Below are 11,504 nucleotides of genomic sequence, written 5' to 3' on the forward strand. Positions count from 1 at the left end.
AGAGACTAATAGTAGTAAATATGTAGTCATTATTTAAATTGTTGTTACAGAGGACCCATATATAATAGCAAGGTGTATTCTCCTCGGTTGAAATGCTGGAAACTTTTTCATCATAGACTTACTCAAAAGTGCAAGTTTATTAATCCCTCAAATCTGGGATTTCAAAAGAGTGGAAGCACCACCTTAACATATATAAAAAAAATATACTATGTGGTGCGGACTCTACAAAATTCTGCCGCACCCGTATTGAATTCTCTAAAAATACACTACTTTTGGAGGATCCGAAACGCCCCGGCAATATTTTCGGAGAGTGGGAACAACATAGATAACATAACAATCCAGCATTTCCCTTCATCTATCCTCAACTGAAAAATCAGGTTCTACTGGTTTTTGTAATGAACTAATGATTTCTAGTTCTCCCCTCATGCTTCCGCCTTTTCTTTTGCTTGCTGCCAATGTTGCAGCATATACAGCAAATTCTGAAGCCTTTTGTCCCAAGGATACACTTCTTCTTTCATCGCGTAGTTCAGTAGGAGCAGCCGCGGGGTTCTGCTTAGCTTTAAGTAGAGCAGCCTCTTTCCTCCTCTTGTAGCGAAACCACGCTGCTTGTATGAAACATGCAGCCCAAGTCCTCCATTGGTTCGAGTAAAACCTGAACGGGAGAAATTCAAAAATAGCCAAATTTATAAGTGGTAATTGAAAAATGGCCACAGTTTCAAAAGTAAGCGAAATTTAGCCACTTTTCATGTAAAAGATAAATCTGAACAAAAACACTGTTCAAACTCCGAAAATATTCCAGCATAATATAATGGAGTTCGAATTTTTTACATGTGAATATCCAGCATAACATGCTGGAATTTCATAATATGCTGGAGTTCCAACATAATATTCTGGAAGTCCATACACAGGTGCTCCAATCTCCAATGTAATATGCTGGAACTTTCCGTGTGCTGGAGTTCCAACATAATCTGCTGGAAGTTCATACACAAGTGCTTTAATCTCTAGTATATTATGTTGGAACTTTCCCTGTTGCAGCAAAATAGTCTCTAATTTTCAATGAATTTGTAAATGCTGGCTATTTTTCAATTATCAGTCCGAAAACTGGCTAGCCCTTGCTATTTTGACAACCTGAACGTCTGCCTGAGTTGCTTGCTATGCAGCTTCCGGAACTGTGATGCCACAAATTTTACATCCTCTGCAGTGAGTGCAAATACTTCTACTTCAGTGATCGTTGTCACTGTACGTGTAGAGGACGGGAGGATGATGCTCGGACGAGGGTGTAACGCCCATGTCAGTAGTTCTTCACCACAGAAATCGCACGGACCTAGTTGACATGAATTGAAAAAACCTGTTCTCCCTCCATCAGTAGTGTAAGAATCCAAATGGCCTCTTATAATGAAGTGCATTTCGTTCACAGGATCAGCTTCGCGAACAAGGCAAGTTCCTGATGTATATAGAAGCGGTTTCAACCTTTCGCATATTGCATCCAAGATACACTCATCCATTTGATCAAATAGAGGAACCTGCCGGATCAAGATTATGAAAATACGTTAGTGGAAAGCAGTGGCGGAGCAAGAAATTTTACTAAGGGGTGTCAAAACATATACTCCCTCCGTTTCAATTTAGGTGAACCCATTTGACTGAGCACGGAGTTTAAGAAAAGAGAAAATACTTTTGATCTTGTGGTGTAAAATGAGGCACATATATTTTGTGTGGCTATAAATCATTGTGTAAAGGTAAATTGTTTCCAAATAAGGAAAGGAGTCATTCTTTTTTGCGCGGACTAAAAAGGAAATAGGTTCACATAAATTGAAACGAAGGGAGTAGTATATCTGCATAAAAATCAATTGACATCCCTTAACATAAGGTGGCTTAGCCACTAAAAAGCAATAGGTTGTTTATAAAGGAGAAGTTAAGGGATTGAAGAAAATGATACTCACTCGACGAACTAGATCAAGACAAAGATGACGCTTGATGTCCCTTCTGAGATCCACGGGAAGGCTTTTGACAATGGCTTCTTCATCAACGCCTCGCGTTGTCACCCACCTATACAAGTCATATTTGCGCACCCTTTCCTTAAGATCGTGGGGGAGTTGGCGATGATGCATCCATTCTTCTGTATCTGTCCTTTTGATCCTCCATTCTTCAAGTCTCATAGTAGTTGATTGAAGAAAAGTCTGGTATTAAACATTTAATCCATAGCAATGAAACATTTTCAGTACAAGTTTGGCTAAGATCGAAATCTAAGTCCCTTTATCATCCAATGTATTTGTCTATGACTTACCTGCATATTCCCAATAAGTAAAGCAAAGAGCAATAATCCCAGAATTGCAAGAACAACAGCAAAATTAATTTCATTAATGTCAGTAGTAGTCACAAGATTCTGCCCAAGAGAGCTGCAAAAGTTAATTAAAGAAAGTTAGCATAATCAAAGAAAACATAACAAAGCTTTAGGTGCAGTTTGTTACCTTAGGTTCCTTAAACCCCACCAAAAACAGTAAGCATATTTGTTCAAGAATGATGATTGTGTAACTCTAAAAGTCAGTGCATCATTAAAGATTCCGAATTGGAAGAAGTCGCTGCTAGGACCGCATAATGTAGATATATTGCTCCGTTCATACCAGGCGATTCTACTAGTAAAATCTTTCCAATGACAGTCAAAATACCAATACTGGCAATCCGGTTGCTGTTGATCACAAACCTTTTTCCAACACTGTTCTTGTCGTTCTACAGCAAAAAGGTACCAGCAAGAACCCATAACCTATAAAAGATAAATAGTCAAAATGGTGGCCAACTCAACGGTTGAGGCTTCAACAATAACAACGCAGTGGAATTCCACGGGTGAGGTCCGGGGAGGGTAGTGTCAAGTGTGTATGCAGACCTTACCCCTACCCTGGTTGAGGCTTGTCATGGAATAATAGAACTTGGTATTTAGTTAATTTGAAACAACAAATTTGGTGTACTCTAAAACAAGTCGTATACTTACATGACTTGCGAGCATGAAGAGCACAAGGTTATAAACCGCTCCAGCCCATGCAGCTTCCACCATTACACCAGTAGTCTTGATAATGTGAGATGAAAGTGGAAAAATCAGGCATAACCTCAACAGAAACTGAGAAATGATAGTAAAGCGCAAGGCGTGTTTTGCACCAATCCTATTCGAACCTCTCAAAGATGGGATTGCAGCCCAAATCAAAACCTGAAAACAGTTTTAGGACTAGTTTGGTATGAGATAAGCAACCATAGGTAGCAGAAAGTAGCATTTGATGTAAGTTGTATGAGCCTAAAAACATGATATCTAGCAATTTATCAGTTCATTTTTGGCAAGCAATATCAGTACAGAGGAAATACCAGCAGATTATAACTTTTCCTGCTCGAACTTTTAACAACCAAACATCATATCGAATATGAGAAAAGACTACAATAGACTTAAAGGACTTGTTTATACCTGAGGAAGAGGAAGAGTAGCCAAGAGATCAAGCCAAAAATCCTTCCGAAGATACCTTGAAGCGATCTTTGAAGAATCAATGACTAGCTCTCCTCTACCAAAAACGCGAGAGGAAGGTGCAACATAAGCTGTTCGAAACTGAACTAAAATCTGTACCAAATAAAATGCATCTATTACTGATCGAACGATTGTAAGGACTATCTCCATAGGATAACTTGCATCCATGCAGATTTCGTCGTTAACACTTGGTAAATAGAAGAAGAGTGGATCAACAAATAGAGATGTAAGACAAGCAATTAAGAAACACTTGTTCCATATGTTTATGGGACGTCCTCGAGGATCTAATATCTTCCTTTGAACACCCTCATAGTCCTCTGAAAATACTCTTGAAAGCTTTTTCTTTCGGAACATCTTCATTTTTGGCTCTATTTCTGCTTTCTCGGACTTTGAATCAGACGCTTGTTCGTCATTGTTCATAGAGAAAGATTTAAGGAATTTTGCCGGCTTGTATGATCCAGATTTTGCAATGTCATGGTCATTCGGAAATCTGATTACAGATTCAAGCTTTCATTAATAATTAGAATAGGGAATCTAATACATTTATTTGTGGTGCATAACTCAGACTCTAATGCAAAAAATACAGCATGCCTTTGTAGAAGAACTACTACAAAAATAAGCTGCAGTTTTATTTAACAGAATACTATATTATAAAAGTGAAGGAGAGCCTTGGCGTAACTGGTAAAGTTGCTGCCATGTGACCAGGAGGTCACGGTTTCGAGCCGTGGAAACAGACTCTTGCAGAAATGCAGGATAAGACTGCTTACAGTAGACTCTTGTGGTCCAGCCCTTTTCGAACCTCGTGCATAGCGGGAGCTTAGTGCACCGGGCTGCCCTTACTATATTACAAAAGTACTTTAGCCACAAATTTAAGGACTGCTCAGATATACCTGACAGATTTTTGTTTAGTAGAAGACATGGTGCTCTGGCTAAACATTTCCAGACCTTAAAGTTGGACTTAATCTGTGTAAGAGTGAAACAACATAAATATCAATAATGAACTGATTTACCTATAACATTGACATTGTTTAACTTATCACTGATGACATCTTTCTTTGAATACTGCTTCACTTGAGTAAATGTTGATAAATCCAATATTAAAAAATTTACGGGCATTTCAGTAATACTTATCAGATTATAATACAGTTAGACCAAACAGGTAAAATGTTATTAAACAAAAACAATCATTCCACTCTATCCAAACATAGTATTCACAAAATAATATGGTACAACACAATACAGTACAAAACAATACATTATAAAACGACGGGAAACAATGATTAAGAAGTACCAAGATAATACTGGTTTCCTGCTTCAAATCATATCAAATATATTCTTCTCACTTCTCATCCTCAACAGGCCATAGGAGAGTTGCAAGACGACGCTGCACTTAGTAGTGATAGTGATCATGAGTGGTGGTCTTAGCAGTCATATATTGTTTGAAGAATTAATACTAAAAAACAGACGAAGGTATTTGTGGGGGAATATTGCAGCAACCTTGTATGTTTGTAAGTTCTCTTTTTGTAGAAAACAACATTTTTTCTGTCAGCTTGTGACCACTGTTATGGATTTTGAACTAGTCCCCATTTCTAAGAATCATGTGAAAGGACTAGATATTGAATATTTGCATGTACGTTGAAGGAATTTTGACTGGAAATTGAATTCACTTTAGTTCTGTTTGATCTTCATTTATCTACATTTGCAGAAAAAGACAAAGTAATGGATCCACCTCCCTTTTCAAACTATTATCTGGACATAGCATAAGTTTGCAGTATCAATTGATTACTTAATTGTGACTGTAGAATACTCTATTGGACTCAATGAATAGTGTTCTGTTTGACTCAATTCCAAGGGATGAAAATGTTGCGGAAGCCAAATGTATATAGTGTGAATAAGTCATAACTACTATACCAAAAATTATGACAGCCACCAAATAATAAATAAGACAATAAAGTAACAATAAAGGGAACACCAGAATTTACGAGGTTCGGCTAATTTTGCCTACTCCTCAGATACAACCAATATTTTATTCCACTCCAAAAATACAAGTGAAATAATACTAAAGAGAGAAGATACAAATGCCTTAAACAGATGAGAAGGCAAATGAGAGGTGTGTTTAAATCCTAAACATTAGGCCTTCTTTTATAGGGAAAATTTCCCAACCAAATGGCTAACCCACCGATGTGGGACTTTGCCAAATTCCCAATTTCAACAAATCTCCACCTTGGCAAAATTCCACATCTTCAATTTTCTCTCAATAACAAATTTTGGTTGTGTCTTCATCTTCAATCTTCAGTGTTCAACAATGTTGATCAAATCCAAACAATGTTGAAACTTGATCGCAGTCACCACCTTTGTCAGCATATCAGCAGGATTCTCCGTAGTATGAATTTTCTTCACCGTGACTCCTCCTTCTTCTATGATTTCTCGTACGAAATGATACCGAACATCAATATGCTTCGTCCTTGCATGATAAACTTGATTCTTCGCTAATTGAATAGCACTTTGACTATCACAAAAAATTGTGATACCTTTTTGTTCAACACCAAGCTCCTTTAGCAATCCTTGAAGCCAAATTGCCTCTTTCACAGCCTCTGTAATAGCCATGTACTCTGCCTCTGTTGTAGACAAAGCAACTGTTGACTGCAAAGTAGACTTCCAACTAACTGGTGCCTTTGCAAAAGTAAACACATAACCAGTAGTTGATCTTCGTTTGTCCAGATCACCCGCAAAATCTGAGTCACAATATCCAACTACAGACTGATTGTCTTCCTGCTCAAAAACTAACCCGACATCTACAGTATTATGAATATACCGTAGAATCCACTTCACAGCTTGCCAATGCTCCTTCCCTGGATTGTGCATATATCTGCTAATAACTCCAACAGCTTGTGAAATGTCAGGCCTTGTGCAAACCATTGCATACATCAAGCTACCAACAGCATTTGCGTATGGTACCTTTGACATATACTCTCGTTCAGCTTCATCCATTGGCGACATAGTAGTACTTAGCTTAAAATGGGAAGCAAGTGGAGTACTAACTGGCTTAGTCTTGTCATCTATGCCAAAACGTTGAAGTACTCTCTTCAAATATTCCTTTTGAGATAAACAGAGTTTCTTTGAACGTCTATCTCTAATTATCTCCATGCCAAGAATTTTCTTTGCCTCACCCAAATCCTTCATCTCGAACTCCTTCTTCAGTTGAATCTTCAACTTATCAATTTCTTCCGAATTCTTGGAAGCTATCAACATATCATCAACATATAGGAGAAGATATACAAAGGAACCATCTTTAAGCTTGTGCAAATACACACAATGATTATTTGCTTCTCTTGTACCCTTGCCGCAACATAAACTCGTCAAATCGCTTGTACCATTGTCTAGAAGATTGTTTCAATCCGTACAACGATTTTTCAAGTTTGCATACCATATTTTCTTTTCCAGCAACTTTGAATCCTTCTGGCTGAGTCATGTAGATTTCCTCCTCCAAGTTTCCATGTAAAAACGCAGTTTTTACATCCATCTGAACTAGTTCCAAATCCAATTGTGCTACCAAAGCCAACATAATTCTAATGGAGGAATGTTTTACAACTGGAGAAAACACTTCATTGTAATCAATTCCCTCCTTTTGAGCATATCCTTTGGCCACCAATCTTGCTTTGTAGCGAACATCTACTTGGTTAGGAAATCCTTCCTTCTTTGCAAATACTCATTTGCACCCAATTGCTTTCTTTCCCTTCGGGAGATTGGCCAATCTCCATGCATGATTCTGATGAAAGGACTGTATTTTATCATTCATGGAAATCATCCACTTATCTTCTTCTGAACTTTGGACTGCGTCTTTATAAGTGGTAGGAACATCATCAGCTACAATTGAGGTTGCACAAGCAACCGTCTCTATGAGACGAACAGGTTTCGTTATTGTTCTTTTTGGCCTGCTGGTTGCTATTGATTCAAGTTGTTGTTGAGGTTCCTGAGTTGGAATCTCCTCTACTGGCTCTCCTTCCAGAGGGTAATCTTCATTTGTTTCCTCCTCTGCTTCTTGTGTAGGAAAAATAAATTTTCCCTCAAACTCCACCTGCTTAGAAGCACCTTCATTTTGTTTGGTATCTTCTGTTACCTTATTTACCATAGCAGATTCATCAAAGGTAACATCCCTGCTGAATATTACTTTCTTTGTCATAGGACACCATAAGCGATATCCTTTGACTCCAGAAGTAATTCCCATAAAAATAGCCTTCTTTGCCCTTGGATCCAATTTTGACTCTGTCACATGATAATATGCAGTTGAGCCAAACACGTGCAAAGAGTCATAATCTACAACAGGCTTTCCATACCATTTTTCAAATGGTGTCTTGCCATCAATAGCAACAGATGGTAGACGATTAATGAGGTGGCATGCATATGTAATTCCCTCAGCCCAAAATTCTTTGCCCAAGCCAGCATTGGACAACATACACCGTACCTTCTCCAGCAAGGTCCGGTTCATACGTTCTGCCACTCCATTCTGTTGTGGTGTATGTTTAACAATGAAGTGTCGGATGATGCCATCATTTTCACAGACCTTATTGAAATGATCATTTTTGTATTCACCTCCATTGTCTGTGCGAATACACTTGATCCTCCTGCCTGTTTGATTCTCCACCATCGTCTTCCATTTGAGAAAAATTCCCAACACTTCATCTTTGCTTTTCATTGTATACACCCACACTCTTCGGGAAAAATCATCAACAAAGGTTACAAAATAGTGCTTCCCACCCAATGAAGGTGTTTTGGAAGGACCCCAAACATCAGAGTGTACATAATCCAAAATGCCTTTAGTATTATGGATCGCTGTACCAAATTTAACCCTTGTCTGTTTCCCTTTGACACAATGCTCACAAAACTCCAAGTTGCAAGCCTTTACTCCTTTTAACAATCCTTGATCTGATAGAGTTTTCAAGGATTTTCCTCCAGCATGTCCCAAGCGCATGTGTCATAGCTTGGTTGCTTCTGCCTCTTTGTCGTCACTGGATGTCACTGTCGCTGTCCCAATAACTGTACTGCCACGATAGCGGTACATATTATTATTCTTCTGATTAGCCTTCATTACCACTAGTTCACCGGAGCATACTCTCATCACTCCATTTTCTGCAATGATTTTGAACCCTTTTGATTCTAGGGCTCCTACAGAGATGAGATTCTTCTTCAAATCCGGTACAAATCGAACATATGTTAATGTTCTGATCATTCCATCATGGTTCCTTAATCGTATTGAACCAATGCCATATGAGGTAAGAGGGCTGTTATCCGCTGTGTGGATGACTCCATATTCTCCTTCTTGAAATTCCACGAACCAGTCCCTGTTGGGACACATATGATAGCTACAAGCCGAGTCCATCAACCATATGTCTGATGATGTTGATGACTCTGTTGTAACTAATGAGAAGTCTGAATCATCACAATCAGCTACATTTGAATCCATAATGGCCTTTCCATTGTTATGTTTGGCCTTATTCTTCAACTTCGGACAGTCTTTCTTCCAGTGCCCTTTTTCTCGACAAAAGGCACATTCATCTTTGCTGGGTCTGGATCTTGACTTGGATCTTCCCTTCTTTGTCCTCGTTTGATTTTGAGGACGACCCCTCACAAATAGTGCTTCTCCTTCTCCGCCCTTCTGTTTTTCTCGCTTTCTTTGTTCATAGCTGTACAAAGCCGAACAAACTTCTCTGAGAGAAACTTCGTCATTTCCATGGAGTAGAGTAGTTTCAAGGTGCTCGTACTCATCAGGAAGTGACGCCAACAACATCAAGGCCAAGTCACCATCATCATAAGTTGTATCCATATTTTGCAAATCTGTGACCAACTTATTGAAACTGGTGATATGTTCATTCATCGTGGTACCAGGAACATAGGTGAAGTGAAACAGTCTCTTCTTCATGTACAATTTATTTTGACTGTTTTTCTTCAAAAATTTATCCTCCAGTGCTTTCCATAATTTACTTGCAGAAGTTTCCTTTGTGTATGGATATTTCTGCTCTCTAGCAAGGTAGGATCGAATGGTACCGCAAGCAACACGGTTGATAATTCTCCAATCTTCTTCTCCAATAACATCTGGTTTCTTTTCTTCAATGGCCAGATCTAGCCCTTGTTGAAAAAGGACATCTAGAACCTCGCCTTGCCACATCCCAAAATGTCCGGACCCGTCAAAAATTTCTACCGCAAATTTCGCATTTGACACAATTCTTGTCATAAGCGAAGATGCCAATGATGACGTATTGTTGACACTTGATGTAGATTCTTCTTGTTTATTGTCTCCCATATTTGACACAAATATTATTTAATAGCTGACGACACAAATCAAGATTATTTCCTTTCTGATGTAGAAGATCAGACTAAGCTGCAACCACAGAGCATACTCAGACAGAACCTTGACTCAGTTACCAAGATAAATCTTTTCTGATGTGGAAGATCAGACTATGCTGCAACCACAGAGCATACTTAGACAATACCTTGGCTCTGATACCAATTGTTGCGGAAGCCAAATGTATATAGTGTGAATAAGTCACAACTACTATACCAAAAATTATGACAGCCACCAAATAATAAATAAGACAATAAAGCAACAATAAAGGGAACACCAGAATTTACGAGGTTCGGCTAATTTTGCCTACTCCTCGGACACAACCAATATTTTATTCCACTCCAAAAATACAAGTGAAATAATACTAAAGAGAGAAGATACAAATGTCTTAAACAGATGAGAAGGCAAATGAGAGGTGTGTTTAAATCCTAAACATTAGGCCTTCTTTTATAGGGGGAAAATCCCCCCCCCCCAAACTCAACTCCCAACCGATGTGGGACTTTGGCATTTTGCCAAACTTCAACAGAAAATACTTTCAAGCAGTGGCGATCGCGGATCCAGGATTTTTTACCAAGGGAATTCGAAATATTAAAAAGTAAACACAAGAACAAACCAACAAACCAAGGGGATTCAACATCTATTATTTATGCATAAAAAATAATTTTGACCTTACATATAGAGTATAATTTTTCAGCGAGCTTTCACATACTAGAGAAGAAATAGGGTAATAGTAGTATTTCTTACTCTTCCTTCTCTAAATTTATCTTATTTGGTGTAGAAAAGTGAATAGGTTATATGATCCCATATACACACTAGCGAGAGAGAGCATGGAGTAAGTAATTACTCCTACTTACAATTTTGAGTAAGGTTAAAACGAAAATGCTTCCAAGATTTCAACATTAGCTCAATAATTAGTGAATATTATTCAGTTTGGACTCCTCTCGTTGGCTTAATTTATACTCCCTGTTTTATTTGTATGATAATATTTGACTAGATACAGAGTTTAAGATAATCAATTGTATTAAGATATTAATGATAATTGCAAAACACTAAAGCAATAGTTAAAATGTTAGTTCGGTTGAAATTTAAATTTCTAATATATAGTCATAAAGGTCGTAAAGAATAATACAATGAATAGCTTCAAATGTAGATGAGATGACTTTAGAGAACACTTTGTGAGTTTAGATTGCCGAATATAGTAGAATGTGGATGTTGTCTACATCACACCACTATGGGCGCGGTCCTTCTTTGGACCCTGCATTCACCCGACTGTCGTTTTATAGGACATCGTAGATCGGAAATAATTGAGAGCAAAGATCAAACATGCAACCAATCCAGAATGACAAGTTCATTTTGACAGCCATTTCCTAGCAAACTAGAAACAGAAAACGAGGGAAATAGAAAGAACAGTGGACCATTTGTTTAACCTAAGTGACATATGTAATATGTTGTTGTAAAGACTAAAGAGTGTGAGTATATCTTTTCACTCCAGCAATAGGTGTCATCCCTTGTCATAGTAAGCATTTTGGGCAAGAAATAGATTGCAAATCCCCATGTTGCATGGAAACTAGCTAAGGATAAGCAACACCATATCCCTGAATATAGCATCTTACATGCCTAAAATTAGCAAGTCAATTTTTTAGCAAGTTTCACCAA

At 38.1% G+C, this 11,504-nt stretch overlaps 1 protein-coding gene across 1 annotated transcript; it reads right to left on the minus strand.

The window, feature by feature from the left end:
- Positions 1 to 351: 351 nt before the first annotated feature.
- LOC104230630 (protein CNGC15b-like) lies at positions 352 to 4,621 on the minus strand. Its single transcript, XM_009783488.2, has 9 exons — positions 4,516 to 4,621; positions 4,396 to 4,450; positions 3,449 to 3,995; positions 2,987 to 3,199; positions 2,469 to 2,761; positions 2,285 to 2,396; positions 1,941 to 2,177; positions 1,129 to 1,523; positions 352 to 652 (listed from the first exon to the last, which is right to left on the minus strand). The coding sequence occupies exons 1-9, from the start codon at positions 4,619 to 4,621 to the stop codon at positions 352 to 354; spliced, it is 2,259 nt and encodes a 752-aa protein (XP_009781790.2).
- Positions 4,622 to 11,504: the final 6,883 nt, after the last annotated feature.

This window comes from Nicotiana sylvestris, chromosome 7, assembly GCF_000393655.2.
Source record: "Nicotiana sylvestris chromosome 7, ASM39365v2, whole genome shotgun sequence".
Taxonomy (NCBI): domain Eukaryota; kingdom Viridiplantae; phylum Streptophyta; class Magnoliopsida; order Solanales; family Solanaceae; genus Nicotiana; species Nicotiana sylvestris.

Bases quoted from the DNA above. Each gene is read 5' to 3' on its own strand.
- LOC104230630 (XM_009783488.2), bottom strand. From the start codon at position 4,621: ATGCCCGTAAATTTTTTAATATTGGATTTATCAACATTTACTCAAGTG. The intron at 4,451-4,515 runs GTAAATCAGTTC...TCCAACTTTAAG, and splicing joins AAACAATGTCAATGTTATAG to GTCTGGAAATGTTTAGCCAG. The intron at 2,762-2,986 runs GTAAGTATACGA...TATCTTTTATAG, and splicing joins TCTTCATGCTCGCAAGTCAT to GTTATGGGTTCTTGCTGGTA.